At 40.6% G+C, this 19,983-nt stretch overlaps 1 protein-coding gene across 1 annotated transcript; it reads left to right on the top strand.

The window, feature by feature from the left end:
* The first annotated feature begins 1,627 nt into the window (after positions 1 to 1,627).
* On the top strand, positions 1,628 to 17,354 carry LOC100893763 (C-type mannose receptor 2-like). The gene is made up of 6 exons (XM_030995886.1): positions 1,628 to 1,640; positions 4,913 to 5,281; positions 7,575 to 7,940; positions 8,346 to 8,502; positions 15,322 to 15,558; positions 17,234 to 17,354. The coding sequence occupies exons 1-6, from the start codon at positions 1,628 to 1,630 to the stop codon at positions 17,352 to 17,354; spliced, it is 1,263 nt and encodes a 420-aa protein (XP_030851746.1).
* The last annotated feature ends 2,629 nt before the right edge of the window (positions 17,355 to 19,983 follow it).

Genomic DNA, 19,983 nt, shown 5'->3' with positions numbered 1-19,983 from the left:
GCCTTCGTTCTTGAGGCTGGCCACAGTTACCATTGTAGTGACAAGTGAATCTCCGATCTGCACTTCCAGCCTTGATTTACCTCTGGTCCTCAACGGGGTCCCATCTGCTTGTAGTACCACGCTGGTCACTGGTAATAACTCAGGTCTTCTATTATCCTCTATCCGGTCAAACACCTTATCTGAAATCAAAGTGTTGGTGGCTCCGGTGTCGATCAGTAATTTCAAGGACTGTCCATTGATTTTCCCTTCCAGGAAAAGTCCTTTCCTGTTAGGATCCTGAGACGAACCAACTCTGGTCTGCTCCTCTTCATCTGTCATCTCATTTGCAGTTGCCCACTGCAAGTTTGTATTTGCTTTCTCTGCTGCTGGTGGTGCTGTTCCTCCCCTAACTTTCCTTGGATAAGGACATTGGTTCCTCCAGTGTCCCAATTCATTACAGTTGAAACACCGGTTATCTTCCCGTTCTGAGACTTTAGTTGGCATGGTTTGTTCCGGTCTCCTATCTGGTACATCTGGTTTAATCGTATTCCTCCCATTTCTCATGTCTAAGGCATCTAATACCTTCTCTACTATCTCATCCATAGTAGGATTCCTTGGTTGCTGTTCACGGATGGCTGCAACCTCACACTCTTCCAGTGCTCGACTGTACGTGGTTGAACGCTTCACTTCATTTCTCTGACCCTCCATCCTCAAGAAGGCCTCTGTATTTAAAGCTGCTTCCACGGCATCATCAAGCGTGCGAGGTTGAGCACGGAACAATCCTTCTCTTATTTCTGGTGTTACTACGGCATCCAGAAAATGCCCACGGGCTAGTCGGTCTTGTCCTTTTTCGTCGAACTCGGGGTAGGACAATGCACACAGCTCCCGTATCGTTTGCCCTAATTCCTGGAGACTTTCCTTTGGTTGCCGACGACGCTGTCTCAACTCTGCTAGGTATACCTCAGCTTTGCCTCCAAGACCAAACCGGTTCCTGAGTCTGTATACCAACTCGTCGTACGTCAAATCCACTCCAGGCTGTTGGTTTAACAACTTCACAGAAGATCCTCTCAAACTTGCAGCAAGAAACTGCACTGCTTCTACTTTGGTCCATCTGTTTACTCCAGCACATGCCTCAAAATGGTGCAAGTAATCCTCGACAGGAGTGTAACCGTCAAATCTGTCTGGTACCATATGCGGCCGTCTGCCGATTACTGCATCATTTGCCCTCCCCACATCCTGCATAGGTGGAGAGAAAAGCGGTGGTGTAATGTGAACTCCAGTTCCTGCAGTAGGCAGCCGCCTACTTTGTTCTCGGGGCGTTGAACTAAATCTAACCCACTGTGCCGCTGGCATCTGTGAATCTGCTGTTGGTCCTGATGCAGTTTGTCCACTCAGAGTTGGGGAAAATGCCTCCTGGCGACCTGGTTCTGAGTCTGCAACTGGTGCCTGCCTCATCGAAGCACGTAGTTGCTCCATCATTTGATCTATTTCTGTCATACTGCTTTCTAAATGCGTCATCATTTCTCCTGGCGTTGGTCGATTCTGCATATTTCTTCCTTGTGCCATTGTCACTGGATCCCACTTCTGACACCACATGTAACGAAACCGGTTCCTGTCGATGTTCTTCCCAGCAGCTTCTCTTGTCAGGATGCCTTCTGCTGGTAGGTTTTCCTGGTCCGGTACCAATTTTACCGTGGATCCGTTTGGCAGAAATATACTGCCCCGTTGACGTTGACACCAGTCTGATATATTGCTCCGCACCACCTCTCGACCACCGTCTTCTACCAACCGTTGTACCGTCGTATACCACAAGCCAACTAGGCCAGTCCGCTTCTGCACCTTTCAGACGTCTACACCAGTCTGCTTGTGCATGCAACTCCAATTGGCCGCACCAGTTTGCTTCATGCACCTCCAAACAACCAGACCGTCTGACTTCGTACAGTCAGCTTACTCGACCATGCCACTGGCTCTGCTACACAGTAGTCCCTGGTATTGTCTAATACTAGAACGTAAAAGACCTAACAAACACAACCTAGATTCTTACCATGGTCGTCACCTAAAATCAGACTTCAACTTTAGGTTTCCCCATGGAAAGACATGCAAACGATCATCTCAATCATTTCGTTGCACGCAATACTTTATTGGGCAAATATCCAAACATAATCTGATTGCCTTACAATGTAAGTGTGCCCAGTGGGCGACGGCAATTATGTAGACTATGACAGGAAGCTCACAGGCACGTGAGACACTTGATTTATATAGACATTTCTTATACATTTATTATTCTCGTTAGGTTTCCAAGAATTACATTAACATTGATATAACTCCACTTTCCAATATCAGATTGAAACAAACCATATATCAAATGAAAGCACTAGTTTTAATCTATAAAACTAAACAAAAGAGAACAAGTAATTATTAATGGTAGAAAAGTAATTACACTAAAACTGTCAAAAACATGCACGATCAAACATTCTTGAAATTGACACGTGACTATATAGCGTCGTATATTTAACTTGAATTACGCCATCTACGCCGAAATAACTATCTACGAAATGAAACCAATTTCGTGACAGTATTTATGTATAAATACTACTTGAGTGCCGAGGTTTCTTATTCAATTGTTTGCTGAGTAAGTGGCGAGATGTACAAAGAGAAGAGATACCAATTGTACAGAACAAGCAAGACAGATGAAGTGAATAGAGCAAGAGAACAGGCAGAAGAGAGAGACAGAGACAGAGACAGAGACAGATGGAGACACAGAGAGACAGAGACAGAGACAGATGGAGACAGAGAGAGAGAGAGAGTGAGAGAGAGAGAGAGAAAGAAGATGTAGAATGAGAGAGTGAGAAACAGAGCTTGTAGGTGAGTGAAATGAGAGTAAAGGAAGATGATAAAAATGCGTACAAAAGAGAAAAAAGGAAGAGAGATGGAATTGGGAACAGAAATACTAGTAATTGGGACACACACACCCACGCAAAGGAAGGGAGTGAACAGTGGCGTAATGTAATCAAAGGAAATTGAAAGTGTGATGAATAATAGGAATGATCAATAAAATCAAAGTGTTTTTGACGTAATTTTTTCCCCTCATGAAATGACACGGTCCTTTTGTAATGAGCTTTTAAATTCATCATTAATTATAAATGAGGAACGTATGCCTCATGCTTGCTCTCATGTTTATTTCTATTCATCCTGTTTTACGCTACCTAACATTTTCTCTTGTATAGATCCTCCTCTTTGTTCAAAAAGTAGATCAATCATGAAAAATATAGCGAAGTACGTTTACTCACAAAGTAGAGAATTATTTCTCCCGTGCAGAAGCACGTAAAATTTAATATGTCTGGGCATGAAGTGCCTTCTCATATATCAATTACTAGAAACTTTGTCAACCCTTGTCGAAAGCGGTTTTTTGCACTTCCAAAATAATATAATGATTTGCTTCAGATCATAGAGCACGTCGTAGCCAACATAGGAGAAAGACGGTGGTCTCTTGTTAGTCGTCTACCTCTGTAAAACCTGGATTTTGCCAGAGTTTTTCATAAAATCGAGGTACGTTTTATTCTGAAATATATTCTTTAGAACACCAACAAAATATCTTTTAAAAGACATTTTCAAAACCTAAGGTATCCTAAAGTATTGTATTAATCTGTGGGAAAGAAATGGGTATTTTCCTAATTGGCGTTATCCGCAGGATTGAGTTTATGCGGTGTGTAGATATTATGTGGGGCGTTGGTGTGTGTGGGGGAGATGTGGGTGCGTTCGTCTTTGTGAGCGTGTGCGTATGTGTTGGTTTGCGTGTGTTGGTGAAATGCGACTTACCCGATCGATTGTCCCTTTGATACGACAACAAATCATAGTTTGTTCTTTATTGCATATGTTAAACCATTATGTATCACTTAATTTCATACTTCGTAGCTGGAGATGATACGACATAATTTTGTGTTTGTTTTGCTATTTATACATAGTCGGTCAGCAGGTTCATGTAGTTAGGTGACTATTGTAAATTGGAAAATAAGTACAAAGACTTGTGAAAATGTTAATCTTTTGTTAGTCGTAATATTAAAATAATAATTGTGTTTATCTTACAGATGGACTTAACTAGTTGCATTCTTACATTTGTGATCAGTACGCAAATATATCTCAGTACCGGGGAAGGTTTGTAATTTCCTCTTTCCTATTCTTTTCTAATATATTCTATTTGACTACCGGTATTCTATTATACGAATCACACAAAAATGCCAAGAGGGTTTAAATAAAGGAATCAGGGCCCGGGTCATAAAATAACTCTTTATGAAAAATACATTCATGAAAAAGTTGTATTTTGAAATTTGAAACAAGAAAATTGACTTAAATTTCATATGTCCTCATTTTGTTAAAAAAAAATCCCATCTAGGCCTATGTATTGAGGGTTTCCTGAAAGAAAGGACATATTCTTTTAATCTTTTTTCTGTTGTTGATATTTCGTGAGTACTTCCGCAATGCATGGAAATATCATCGCGTGATTTTTGAATTCTTTCTTTTAAGTCTTGCATCATTTTTGAACCAATATTTTACGAGCGTTGCACGTACGTTTGCGGGGACTCGTGTTTTTTGTTTTTTTTAAAACCTCAAGCCAGCCCCAAAGTTGGAAATTATGGACCTTATGCACAAATCAAATAAAAACCTGTATGTTTTATTAATCATCTCTCAAAATAATGGATGCAATGTCAATGATTGTTTTTCATTGAGATGGAAGCCTGAAATCGCAAAGCCATAAACTTTGTATTTGCGTAAGACTATATTGGCGATATGAAATTATAAAAGCCCGTAGCGGCTTTTCTATGAGGAAAATCCCCGTCACTTTAGGATCAGCAGATTATATCAATAATGCTACTTTATTTAAAAAAAAATGGATAGCAATAACTGCTCGTTTGATTCTATTTCTGTCTTGCAGATTGTGATCTAAATCAAATTGAATTCAATGGGTCCTTGTACCATTTCTCTCAAAACTCGTCCGACTTTTACACATCGAAAGTCTCTTGTGAGGATCTTGGAATGCATTTGGTCTCGATAGGATCCAAGCTAGAACAGGACTTCTTGGTCTCCAACCTACCCGACAATAGCTCAGAATACTGGATAGGACTAGACAGTGTGACTTGGCAAGACGGTTCAAACTTGACTTACAACAGGTTCAGAGGATATCCGTATGATCTTGATGAAGGAGGAGCTTATTTCGTAATGCGTATACCGTTTCCAACCTATTGGCGTAATGACATCATCAGTGTCGACCACAAGCATCATTGCATTTGTGAAAAAGAGGGCGGTGAGTACTGAAGATTGTGATTAAGATATCAATTAAACCTATTAACCTGTGTTGAACTGGTCGTGCCAGGCCCCTGAAAATCCTATCACGCTAACCTGAAATCCCCTCACCCCACACACGCACACGGGCTCGGATTCAGGCGAGGGCACAGCCGGCCCGTGCCCCCCCCCTTCAGCGGCTAAAAGAAAGAAGAAAAAAAAGGGGGAAAATAGATTTCAAACAAAAAAAATCCAAGGTATGTGTTAAAGTGTTCGTACTGCGCTGCCCATCATCCAGTGGCGTACACGAACTTCGCGAAGGCACCTTACCTTTCAGCCGGGGCAAGCCACAGACTTCCCGATTCTTCCTATTTCCTCCTCGATTTTGCCAAATTTGGTTTCCATTTTGCCAGATATTTTACTTTTCTTCGCAATCTCCCTTTTCTTCATGATTTCCCCCAATTTGTGTACAGTTCTTTCATGCGCAGATCGTATATATAAAGAGAGTCCGGATTTTCTTTCACGTTGCTCCTTTTTGTGCATACATGTGCGTCACTTAATGTTATGGTCACATTACCCAAAAGTAGCCTGCTCGGCAGCCGAGTAGCGAGTTTTTAGCCAATTTGGCCCAGCCACCGAGCGGCGGCCGCCCATCAGGCACCGCTTGTTTTTAAGGCATCGATCGGTAGCTGCTGAAGTTTTAACACGGACTTAAAATTCGGGCGGCGCCTGCTCACTTTCACTAGCCGCCCAAACTACGCTCGGTGACCGGGCGGTCGCTGCCCGGTCGCCGCCCGGTCGCCGCTGGGAGATCAGACGGTCACTGGGCGGCGAGTCCAAAATCGGTCGGCAACCTTTGACCTAGCGGCTTCGATTTTTGACCTAAATCGCTCGGCGGCGAACGCTCGATTATTTCGGTGCCTAGGCGGCGAACGGCAGGGCACCGAGCGTATTTTGGAGCCCCGCCGATCACTGGCCGGCCGCCGTGCAATATCTTTAAAATCAGCCGGCGGCCGGTGGGAGACTGCTCGGGAATCGGTGGGTCACCGGTCAGTCACTGCTGTAACACCGCGCGGAAAAGCTCGCGCAGTTTTGACCTAAAATCGACAGGCAACCGACGGGAAATCGACAGGTCACCGCCCAGGCATCGCTGGGGCTCTACAGCCTGCTCGATTTCTCCAAAAATCGCTGGGCGATGCCTAAATTCCAGCGGCGACCGAGCAGGCTACTAATCGGTCGGTCGCCGCTCTGATTTGTGACCTTAGCTTCAGAGCGTGTTGCGTAAAGCTGGATTTCCACTCACTCTCAAACGCTAGTGGTTCAGTTTTTGGAGAACGGCAATAAGAATCGCAAGGAAACGCTTTCAAAGGTCAACCTTTTTCAACCCGTCTGGAGCGGGTAAGCGTTTGCAAGCGTTTTGATATCGATATCGGCAAGCAAAATACAGTGTTCCGCGCATGTACCATTGCGTCTAAGAACGCTTGCGTTTAGAGTATTAATTTAGCTTAAAGATAAAGTTGAGTTCTAGTCAGGCGAGTACGCAGGGGGCGGGGGGTTGGGGGTTGAACCCCCCCTTTGGTATTTTTGTGTGTGTATTTTTGAGGAAAACCCCCCTAACCCCCCCTTTGCTTTTTTTTTTTTACCTTACCCCCCCCCCAATGAAGAAAAATGTCAAATTTTCAAATTTCGAGACCAAAAAAAAAGAAAAAAGTGTGCTCTCCCCCCCCCCCCCGCTTATTCAGCGGCTAGCTGAGTCGTTGCGATTTTTTTGAGACCAAAAAAAAAAAAAAAGTGTCCTCTTAACCCCCCCCCCCCCACCCCCTGCTTATTCAGCGACTGGCGGAGTCGTTGCGAAATTTTCGGCTGGATTTCAAAATGTTAAAAAAACCCTTGAAAAAATCCTGCGTACGCCACTGGTTCTGGTCATGCAATTGCATTGTGAAAGAAACAGTATCATGTAGTATATCAGATTAGCGGTTTATGGCAAATCTAACGAAAATCTTGCCGGAAATCATATTCACTGAAACGCATAAACTATTTTTGCACATTTATTGACCATAATATGCAGTCGGGTCAAACGACTACCTCGACTTCCACATCTTTATCTTTTCAACTAAGCTCATGTTTTCTACAAATCGTCCGGCAGATAAAGTGCCTTTGTTAACCTGAACATCCAAAACGAGCCTGGGTGAATTCTGTATGAGAATATGTATTTAACATAACAGAAATCACAAACAGTAAACATAACTTTTAACAATGCTGTCACAAATGTCAGCATAACCTCTTTCTCCTCTTTCAATTGTTTCTTTTGGTAGCCTGTAATCCAGGTCTTGTCGAATTCCATGGGTCTTGCTATCACTTCTCTGGTATTGTTTCAAATTACAACGCATCCAAAGCACTTTGTGAGAGCATGGAAATGCATTTGGTCTACATAGGTTCTCAAGAAGAACAGGATTTTGTGGAGATAATCCAAGCACCTTATATCGTGATCGGTACGTGGATCGGGCTTAGTGATGTGACCTGGCTCGATAATTCTAGTCTGACCTATGCCAATTTCAATATAACCACCTCGACATTCGATGATGGAGGAACTTATTTCGTGATGAGCTCGTCGTCCTCGTTCCGGTGGCTCGACGATGACGGATCAAACCTTCACTATGCCATCTGTGAAAAGGAAGGAGGTAAGCACGAATATATGATTAGTTTTTTTCCGGAGCAAAATAAAGGGAAACACATCAATAAAGTCTGTGTTACTTGTTTAAAAAAACATCTCTTTTGATTGAAAATTGTTTGAATCACAAGGGGAGGTTTATGAATTAAACATCAAAGACGCTTGATCACACTTGAATTCACTTTTACGACCGATCGATGAGCGCACCCTTCTCCAAATTCAGAAGGAATAAGGATGAATTCCATTTTGTTCTCAATCTCTCACATGAAATAGAAACAAATCTACGATTCTTAGCAGTTCTTCTATAATAAACAGCATGGCATACAAATGGTGTAGCTTGATGAAGACCCTAAGATAATTCTTTGATAATACCATTAACATGAGATTTAACCATCAATTTCCCCCTTTCTTCCAGATTGTGAAGGGGTCCCAATTACCAACTACAATCACAGTGGGTCCTGCTATTGCGTCTATCCTACCCCTGTCAGTTTCATGAGGGCGAAATCGATTTGCGAGACTTATGGAATGCATCTGGTCTCGATCGGATCCGAGGGAGAGCAAGGTTTCTTGGTGTCTATTCTTCCTGACGTTAACATAGATTACTGGATAGGATTAGAAAGTATCACCTGGCAAGACGGCTCACAGATGATCTTTAACAGTTTCAAAGGATATTCGATTGATTTCAATCTCGAGGGAACTTGTTTTATAATGGTAACATGGCCTCAAATACACTGGTTTGATCGTACAACCGACACCTCAATCGATCACCCTTTCTACGAAGAGTATTACATTTGTGAAAAAGAAGGCGGTGAGTAACGAAATTTCGTTTACAACGAGTATATATCTCTATACAGTTAACAGCTAAATAGTTCATACTCCTTGTCAATTTTTATTTTTGTGACTTTAGTAACTCAAGAATGAAAGGTAGACTGGTTGGGTTAGGGCCGTTGTTGAATACTATAAGCTTTAATATTTCACATTCTCAACAACAACAAAAATCGGGACAAATCAATTTTTCACATACTTAACAAATGCCAAACCTTGGTCAGGGTATGAACTATTTAGTTGTTAACTGTATAATATAAATCCGATATTAGGTCCACGTGTTGGCATGATATGATGACGCAAACAAAATGATGAAGAAGAGAAGGTTGATGCTTTAAATCCAACAGTTTTTATTAGGTCACAAATTTCTGACGTTACCTAATGTCTTCATCAAGACTATGACAAACATTAAGAATAGTATTCCTTATAGCGTTTCCACGGCAACGCGCACATAGTTAATTAGTATTTTGGTGAAAAGTTTGAACATGTCACATAGCATCACAATTAACGATAAGGTTGAGTTCTGGTCATGCGGCTGCATAAAGTCTGAAAGACACGGTGTTGAATCGATCAGAAAAAAGTTTATCATGTAGCATATGTGTACTGCAAGGTTCTGGAATCATCAAATGATAACAAATTTAGTCTAGTCTTGGTAAAAGTAACAAACACTGTAATAATAATAGTAACAATAACATTCCGTTTTTTATATAGCGCTCACAAACATAAAAATTAGGCCGACATTTTTAAGCTGTTACATGTCATATCAAGAATACGAAGGCATATGAAGAGCCATACTTTTCAGGGAATATTTTTTTCTCTCGGGGCTCTGGTGTAAGGTGTGTAAGCAAGGAGGCGAATTGGCTCAGTCGGTAAAGCGTCTGCCTGTTGTATCAAAGATTGTGGCCCGAATTCACAAAGGAGGTTTGTCGACAAACTTAGGTTCATGTGCGTTTCGACGCGTTTCATACCAAGGTACAAACCTTGGTTCGAAATGCGTCGAAACGCGTCATAATAAAACCTAGGTTTGTCGACCAACCTCCTTTGGTTAGGCTAAATTATGACAATGAAAAACACTGGCCCGCGGATAGAACGGGGGATATAAACTTAAATGGTGGCCCCGTGTATAGGAGAGTCATAGTGGTCCATCTGCACACCCCTTATGCCCGCGTCACACTGTCCCGAAGTTGACATAAGATGGACACACGATGTAGGAAAATTCCATATTCGGCTCTGATCGTAAACACATCGGGCCATATCGGGCCATTCGTGAGGGCATCTGAAGCAATTGTATGACCGCCGGAGGATTTTGCAGGCTCCGGCAGCAACTTCGTGAGCGGTGGCAAAATCTTTGGCGTGCCAAAAATTTGCCCGAAGACCTTGCGAAGGTTTATTAGGTGGTCTGTTGAAAACAGATCACCTATTGTTTTCGTCAGAATTTTCTTTCTTTATTTATTTATTTATTATTATTATTATTTATTTTTATTTCTCCCCGTTTTTTGTTCATCGGTTAACTCAAGATCGGTTGTGTTAATTTCTTTCAATTTTGACACAGTCATAGGTCATTGTCATGAGACGTGACAGTAACCTTTTCAAGGTCATCAGGTCATCGTGACGTCATCCAGGCGCCATTTTGTGAAATCACGTTATCCATCATATCTTCATGATGCCTAAGCAAAGGTCATTCATATTCATATCACATATACTTCAGGTCAAGGGTCAACAAGTCATGTCATCAAAGGTCACATAAAGGTCATGACACGCGCGTATGTGCGCGTCAAAATTTAAAATTGCTCAAAATCACTTAACTACTAAAGGAGAGTACGAAATAGGTCATTTTAAGCATTTCAAAATTTTCCGTCCGTACGTGTCCCCGCGCGCGGTGCGCGCGCTCACAACGCGCGGAAAAGATCAAATTCAATTTGTTTACATGATTTAGATTCCTCTTACCGTAAATGACAATTTACATTAATTTCAGTCACTCTTGACCTTTCATAAGGCCGTGAGCGCGCGTCAAAGTTCAAATTCCGCGCGTGCTGCTATGGGCAATATAATGTAAATTTGATCAAAAACATGCTACTTTATAAATCGAAATAGCTCTTCAGATAGTCCGTCGACCCCCATTTTTTATATCATGGTCGGAAAGAGCATGAGTTAAAGATATGATTTCATACCACCCTGACTCGTACAAAGTGAAACAAAATCTTCATATTTGCATCTAAACTAAAGAAAATGTATTTTGTTGATGACGTCATTTTTGTCTTTGTTTAATTGAGATTATCTCGCTTATCAGTGATCGATTTTCTCCCATATTTCGATATGTTGTAGCTGAGATAATTCTCTATCACAAATATGTCATTTATTTTTCATTTAGATGACGTCATCATAGTTAAATATTCGATTAAAGGCGCGATGCATAATTTGTCATATTTGCGTGTTATGTCTATGGAAGGTCACTTATTTCAAAACATGAATCTGCATGACAATGTGTTTTGACCAGTATCTCGGTTGTTATACAACAGTTTTCTCCCAAATTTTAGTATGTTGTCGCTGAGACTATATGTTATCTAAATCACCCTCATTCTTCCGATAAGATGTCAGAATCACGCTCATGATCATGATCATCATCCTCATCAACATCATCATCATCATCATCATAATCATTACTATCAAGATCATCATCATAATCATCATTGTTTACATGTCTATATAACTTCTCCCTTTTTCAATATAGTTAATATTATAATCTATTATAAGACTTGAAGACAGACCACCTTATTCGTCTTCGTGACGAATTAAATTTCTAGTTTTCGTGTTGTATTCGTGTGTCCATGTTGCCCTTTGTAAGGCCATCCTGAGGGCATCTTTTCAAATCGTGTCATCTTCGTAATTACTTCGTGTGATCATCGGTGCCATCGGGCATTTATCGCCTCACGAAGACAATACGAAGGAAACAAGAAGCTGCCCTAATGTCTTCGGAAGGCAACACGACTACGTGAAACCCTTGCAATGCCATCGTGTAGCCATCGTATTATAGTACGATGACATCCAGATGGCACCACGGTGTCGGCGAAGACAGCCGAATTTAAGTAGCTCAAGCGTTTCCCATGTGTGTCTTGGTAACGTGGACTTAATGTTGCAATAAGCTTGCAATTTGTTTTTCAGATTTAATATATCATGTTATGCAATGTTTTATATTACATTATGTGTTTTTAATTTGTTTGTAAACTTTTGTAATTTGGCTAAACGCCGCGATGAAAGTTTTATTTGAAATAAACCATTTTGAATGAAGGAATAAATGAATATAAAAAGCCAGCCTCATAGCAAGAGGCTATTTCAAGTACCCCGAAAGTGCCATTTCTTACGTCGGAAAAGTGCCTCTATAACTTTGTAAGATGCTAGTGCAATTTTTGTACATAGCAAAAGGGCCCGTTTTACCCTCAAAGGTGCCCATTTCAGTTTTGACAAGTGCCCCCCTCCACCTCTGATAATTACCCTATTCAAATATGAGAGGTGCCCCTTTTACTTTGACCAGTGCCTCTTTTCCTTTGTAGGAAGTGCCTCTTCCCCTTTTAATAACCACCCACTTTAACTCCCATAAGCGCACCTTTTATTTTCACGTGCGCCCCTTTTCCAATCTAATAAGTGCCCCCTTTTCCGTATGATAAGTATCCCCATTAAAAGATAAGAGCTCATTCCTCTTCTCATAAATGCCCCCTTTTCACCTATTAAAAGTGTCCTTTTTTATTCTCATAACTACCCCTTTTCATATTTGATCAGTGCCTCTTTTCAGGGGCGATAAATGCCCCTTTACACCTCTGACAATTTCCTTTTTAACGATGATACGTGCCCCTTTTCCTATCCCCTTTTCATTAATGTCCATTTTCAACTCTTAAGAATGCCGCTATCAAAATCTGATGGGTGCCCCAATTCCGTCGACAAATGCCCATTTACCATTCTCGATATGTGTCCCCTTTTCTTCACTTTTTAAACGTGCCCCTAATTTAAAGTGACTATTAGGGCAATTTCTCCCAAAGCTCGGTCGCTACACTCACTCGCATTGATTTCATAAATTATATAATCATGTTACTTATCAAAGGTCTTTTCAGTCTTCCGTTATGAGAATGTGAGTATAACCCCACCAGGATTAGATTTAATTCTCTTTATAAGATGTAATTTTTTGCACTATCTATCTATCTATCAGGCTATAGTTCATCCAGACGTTGGACAAAGCCCTCCTCATGAAATTTCCATTCTCTTCTGTCTCTAGCTGTCCTAGTCAAAGCGGCCGTTCCCATGTATGATGTTAGGTCATCTCTCCATCTTCTCTTCTACCTTCCTCTTCTTCTCTTTCCCATCCTTGGTTGCCATTCTGTTAAACGATTTGTCCATCTATTGTCCTTAAGTCTTGCTACATGCCCAGCCCATCTCCACTTTGATTATCTGACTTTCTCCATGATATCTTTAACCTTTGTTTTCTGGCGTATGACTTTGTGATTAATTTTGTCTCCCAGAGATAAATGCGACATCTTTCTCTCCATAGCTCGTTGAGTAGTCACAAGCTTCTGTTCTAGGTCCTTTGTCAATGACCATGTTTCTGATCCATATGTCATAGTTGTTAGAATGCATTGGTTTAACATTCTTCTTCTTAGAGACATGGGTATGTTTTTATCTGTCAACATGTCTTTGTATCTTCCAAAGTTCATCCATCCTGCTTTTACTCTCATCATAACTTCTTCTTTTGTGGTGTCCTCCATTTTCAAAGTTTGTCCCAGATACTTGTAACTGCTCACTCTCTCTAACGTTCGACCTTCTATTTCAATGTTTTCATCTGTGTCATAGTAAGTCATATATTTAGTTTTCTCTTTTTGCACTGCGACCTCACAAATCTTAACATTTTTCCTCGCTCGCATATGAATATTCAGACCATCACACCCAACTGCAAAGTATAATACTTAAACAATATCTTGTATGATGTATAAAGAGAAATAAATATTGAAAGCATCCCTGTTAATGTAACCACAATGTAGGGGTATATACCAATGTCTAACAAATTGTATATTTTCGAATTGAGATTTCCCTTTGTAGGTGCCCTTTTTTTCTCCAGAAAGTGCCCCTTTTTGTTGGTCCCGTCCCCAATTTGGAATTCGCTCCGACGCCCCTGCTCTGAGCATCATTCATTTCCTATCAGCAATTGAATTTCCCACCGTCGTTCGAAGGTTTTATCGGGAGGTCACGTAACGCCTTCGTGACCTAGTTGGAACGCATCGTACTCTCAATACGACTTCGTGTAGCCATTGTGTGGCCTTTGTGTGGCCTGCGGGTACACTTCTTCTTACAAATTCACATCTTCGTGTTGCCTTCGTGAATGGTTCGGGTGCCATCGTGTGACCTTCTGTAGGCATCGTACTTGCTCCGGCTGTTGGTTGGCTGTTGATCAAGTTCGGGGCCATCTTCGTGCGAAGTTCAAATTTCCTTCATCGCGTGTCCATCTTATGTCATCTTCGGGACAGTGTGACTCGGTCATAATCAGTTATACCGGGCGAAGAGACCCAAGCATTACAGTTATTCAGTTCGCCTTTCGCCTCCCAGACACTGGTGACGCCATAATGTAGTCTGTCTCTCTCTCTCCCTTGTGTTTTTTCGTTTTGTATTCTAGTACCATGTGATCCGACTCAAATCGAATACGGCGGGTCCTGCTATTACTTCTCTCAAAATCAAACCACTTACCACGCATCCAAGCTAATCTGTGAAAACCGAGGCATGCATTTGATCTACATCGGATCACAGGAAGAAGGAGACTTCTTGGAGTTAAACGGCCCATTGTACGGAGAGGTATGGATTGGGTTAAATGCTGTTGGGTTAAACCTGGCGAGATAATTCTACCCTGACCTATGCTAACTTCGGTAAAACTACCTCGACATTCGATGACGGAGGAACTTGCTTCGTGATGAATTCTTCCGCTTCTTTCCAATGGCTCGACGATGACAGTTCTAACCAGCATTACTACATTTGTGAAAAGGAAGTAGGTGAGTTGGATTATGAAATTTGAGCTGCAAGTACAATTCTATTTTCAAAAGGAAGTGTTGCTTTGAAGACGTGGGTAACGGGACACGGCTCAATCATTTATATAGAAAGCGATTGCAATTTCGAAAAATCAATCTAAGGAAATTTTCAAAAGCCTTGTGCATCACCCTTTGAAAATGTTTGAACATGACAATGATGTATTATGTAATCCGAACATGAATTATATAGGTTTTACAATTACAGGGTATTAAAATTACTCATGAGTTAATTTTTCAAAATATTTGCGGTCGTGTTAAAGCAACATTTTATTTTACTACAATGTGGTTTAAAAATATAATATATTTTGACTTTGTCATATTTATTAAGCAGATGAACACCGCTAGAAATACTGCATTCCAGCAATTTAATGTGAAGTGAGAAAACGTTAAGGCTTACAATGCTTTAAGACACAAGTTGTGTATGCAAGTAAGTGTTGTAGTTTTATATTTGACCAAAAAGATTCTTTATAATTAATGCAATAAATTGATTTTAAGGAGGCACAGAATCTACAACATTCACCCCTATAACGAGTCAAGGTTGCACCGACGTTGCTACATTCAGTTCTCTACCGGCGACCGATACCACTTCAGCAACATCTACCACAGGCACATCCCAAGCGATGGCTACGTCTCCAATCTCTGCCACACACACAACCCAAGCGATGGTTACGTCTCCAATCTCTGCCACACGCACAGAACGGGCGAAGGCGGCAACTGCAATCTTCTCTGCTCCGGTGGCAGGTAAACATTCTTGCAACATCACGTTTAGGCTCTGTTTTCAGTTTTGGATGAAGTGGCTTCAGGAGGAAAAGCTTGTGGCTTGTTCACATAAGCCATGCAAACTACGACGGGTTTATTTTGTTATGTTTTGTTTTTACCTTTTTCCCCATTTTTTTTTCTTCGAGAGAGTAAATGGCAAGTGAGAATGAAAAAATGTAACTGGGTTTAACAAAGGTCACTCACGTACACACATGTGTGTTACAAAATAAGATACAGAAATATAAAGAGCACTGTACTTATTTGGCCTCGAGGGGTCATGGCGTAATATGTGAACAGGCTTTACTCCTATATATAGACTGGCAATATTAACAACAGGCAAGTAGCCAGGGGGGAGCGATGGGGGCGGTCGCCCCCCCCCCCAAAAAAAAAAAAAACGCCGGCTAAAAGAGAGAGAGAGATAGAGAGAGAGAAGATACGCGGGAGTGTCGTGGTCGAGTGGTTTAAGGCGCTTGACTGTAGATGCGAAGGTCGAGGGTTCGAATCCCGACACGGCACTAATATCCTTTGGCAAGATATTTACCTGCACTTGCTACTCTCCACCCAGGTGTTAAATGGGTACCCGGTAGGATGCGAACGTTCATGTGGTTGAACGAGCAAGTGTGCGCCTGTAAAATGGCGACTGGCTGGAATGCTCCCCAGGGAGTGGAAAATGTGCACACATTGTGTGCGGGTAAGCCTGAATCCGATGACCGGGGTAATAATATATCTGTAAAGCGCTTAGGTACATCGTTGGATCGGTGTATTGAGCGCTATATAAAAAACCGGATTATTATTATTATTATTAGAAGAGAAAAAGTAAGAGGACGTAGGAAAAAAAAGGAGCAGACACAGAAACATTTTTGAAAGTTCAGATATAATAATTTAATGAAACGTCAAAGCTTCCGCGCTTTGCGGGGGGGGGGGGGACTGAATCCAGACAATTAAGAATTAAGAGTCGAGAACCGTACAACAAATTGTCTTCTTTCTCTAACAATTTAATGAAACGTCAAAGCTTAATTCCGCACTTCGTGAAGAAGGGAGGGGGGATTAGAGTCGAGAACGGTACAACGAATCGTCTTCTTTCTCTAATAGTTTAATGAAACGGCAAAGCTTCCGCTCCCTGGACCCAGCCCCGTAGGGAGCGCGCTCTATAAGTGATTCGCCCACTTCGCGGGCTCACGACCGCTCCCCCTAAAATTAAATCCTGGCTACGCGCTTGACTGGCAAAGTAACAACAAATAAGCAGATAAATACTTACAGAAATGCAACGGCTAAATTGAGTCCGTATATCAGCATTTTAATGTGTGCGGGATGTTCATGTGTGCAAGTATGGTATCGATTGTGAAGACGGTAATGGTAATAACTATTGATAGACTGCTCCTGCAATTCAATTTACTTGTTGAATAATTTAGCCATGTATCGTGTTGCGATGAAAGAGATTGACTTTTATGTAGCCTTCATTACAGTGGTTGGAAGAAAATAGGTTGCAGTTGAAGTAATTTAGTTTACTTTCAGTAAACTTTATCAGAAATAAAGATAAAAACTCAAAAAGTGTATAAATCTAATATTAACACCGTTTTCTAATTTCGAGCTAAAGCTTTCTGTTTGTCTTTGCATGTAATTAGTTTCTTGTATATACTCTCTGACATTATAATAGCTCACAAGCAATCCACTTACTTCAGACTTCTGGCCAATGGCGCAACACTCGTCGATGTCCTCGTCCGTTCATCGTATACCGCATCGAGCGTCATCGCATGCGTCCACCGGTGCCTAGATGACCCGCTTTGCTCATGCTTCACGTACATTGCCCAGGATAGGATGTGCCTTCTCGCCCAGAGGTGCCCGTTGACATCTCAGTCCGGCTATGAAAAACGCCCTGGAGCTGTAACCTATTCGACATAAATTCAAGCTAGGCTTCTTCAAAATTAACTTCTTCATAATAAGCAAAGTGGAATTATTCTAATGCAAAGCGTGGCTACAGGATGGCATGGCCGCATGGCCCCCGTCCGGTGCCCACTGCTAATGATGCCGATGACCCCAAAATGACTGGATCCACTCGATCTGCGCCACTTTCCATACGTAAATTTCAGGAGAATCTCTATGAATAGACAATTTTTTTTCTTCTCTAGATTTCTTTTGAAGTATTAAATTTGTTATGATCTTTGATAATGGTTGAATTACATTATCTATAAAGCGCATATGTATCAAATTTCATATACACTGTAACAGCAACTATAATTATTAGAGCACATAACACATGTAAAAAAAAACATTGCAAATTCTCATAACTAAAATGTACAGTTATTTTATTTTCACAAAGTTCGATTATTTATCTACGTTCAAATATTACAACACATGAATGTTAAACATCTTCATTTATTGCAATGTTTATTTATTTGAATTGTGGTGTATTATCTTTTCTAGATTAGTTGGACTAGGCTTATTCGTACAGAAGTATTTGAACATCTCCAAAATATAATCAAAATATCAAATTTATTGCATAAATCTTTGTTAAAGGAAATGTAGCATGGCAAATACTGGTTAACGTCATCTACGTCTTATTTTGGACAACTGCACGTAAACGAATGGACTTAATAAAGTCAGCGACTTAATCTCTGCATGGTCAGTGCGCGCTAGCGTTCGCAAAACAGACCGAAGTTCTCCTTACGCTTCGGTTTCGCGTATGTTGCACGTACGTGAATGCTGCGGTCGCCTCGTCCGCAGTCGTATTATACCCGATTGGCCCCGAGTAGGGCCACGGACAAGACACATAGTCTCGTCATGCCAACTCTCTTCAAGTGCCATGTTACAAATAATTGTATTTCAATAGTTAGAATGCGAATTGCATACATTGATTGTTGCTAGGTATGACAAACTTTATTGCTTGTCCTACCTGACAACGTGGAATGTATGCACTTAATTAATTGATGTTGGTAGAGTATGAAATTCTCTTTAATTTTATATTTTTTGTTGTTGTTGTATTTAACAAATGGTTTATATGAAATGTGTAAAGCATGATCAGTATCTATTTTTTATTGAGTGTAATACAATTCATGTTGTAATTTGGCCCCAAAAGGCATAATGGTTATTAGAGATTCAATAGGCAATGGGCAATGTGGGCTTATACGCTAATTTTAGTCTGCAATAGAGGTTTTAAACCATGATTTAGACCCGTGTTTAAATTTAACCGTTTTTTTCATTAACATCCCTATAAGTATTTTATGAATAAACCTGTAAATTTCATATGGAGTCAACGAAGGTGGAAAATAATGCTTCATGTTTGTGGACTTGAGAAACACGATGTGATTGATACTATGTAGAAATAAAATGCTTTTTTGGTTGAAAACATCTGTTCCAATACAATAATATTACATAGGTTTTTCAATGATATACATATTTATGTTATTTTGTGCAATACGTTTAATATTACCAGTGTTCATGAAATCGATTCGTTGACAGACAAGTAGAATTCATTTCAGCCATAGACATGTAGACGTATAAAGAACTTAATATATATTAACTATTGAGGTTCTCATTTAAAAAAACAATCTTTCCAAAATCAGATATTGATCAGCCGTAATTTATATTATAATTTGAGTAAGGAAATCCCTTTTTTTTTTTTTTTTAGGGTTTTGCACGCCTCGGACTAAAAAAACTATCTATGGGATTTCTTCTCGCAACGTTTTCACCGATAACTGAAATTAGCAACAATTTCATAGTACCGTTGCGTAAGCTGGTGCCTTCATCTACGTGGAAAGCGAACACAAAAGTTGTGATTGTTTGCGCTGTATCTATATGTATTTGGTTAATCTACTTTTTGGTTCGCGTTGATCTGATCATGTGAAAATTATAAAGTTGTGAAAATTCCCAGTTATGAAAATTAGTGAAATTACAAAGGTATTTTGATTTTCTGGGAAAGGATAAGATTTTGTTACATCTGTAGTGACCAAATGTCACGATTTCTAACTTTTGCATGGATAATAACTTTTTTTTATACAACGCCTACTAAGATTTTTGCAACCTAATTGGTCAATTCTTGATCACATGATATGCGCTAAAAGTACCTTTGAACGGCATCATTCTCCAGCAGTGCAATTCCGTTTGATCATTTCGCACCATTGCACTCTGACATCACTAACGATGTACAAAGTATATGGTGAGCTAAGTGACGTTAGAGTGCAATGGTGCGAAAGGATCTAACGGAATTGCACTCCGCGTAACAATAATCATAAAGGTTGGTACGCGCGGCGCATGGTACGCGCGTGGTTTGCTGCCTGCTTAATAGTGCACGCTTACTATCAGCAATTTAATCAATTAAAAACAAAACAAAATTGCTGAGATTTAGGCCTAGGAAAACTGTTTTAAGCCCGTTAACGTCCGAGATGTTGTATAAAACAAATAGTGAAT

This window comes from Strongylocentrotus purpuratus, unplaced genomic scaffold, assembly GCF_000002235.5.
Source record: "Strongylocentrotus purpuratus isolate Spur 01 unplaced genomic scaffold, Spur_5.0 spur5_scaffold_3, whole genome shotgun sequence".
NCBI lineage: Eukaryota > Metazoa > Echinodermata > Echinoidea > Camarodonta > Strongylocentrotidae > Strongylocentrotus > Strongylocentrotus purpuratus.
This window is presented reverse-complemented; position numbering and strand designations above follow the sequence as displayed.

Bases quoted from the DNA above. Each gene is read 5' to 3' on its own strand.
- LOC100893763 (XM_030995886.1), top strand. The intron at 5,282-7,574 runs GTGAGTACTGAA...TTCTTTTGGTAG, and splicing joins CATTTGTGAAAAAGAGGGCG to CCTGTAATCCAGGTCTTGTC. The intron at 8,503-15,321 runs GTCTATTCTTCC...AAGGAGGCACAG, and splicing joins GGAGAGCAAGGTTTCTTGGT to AATCTACAACATTCACCCCT.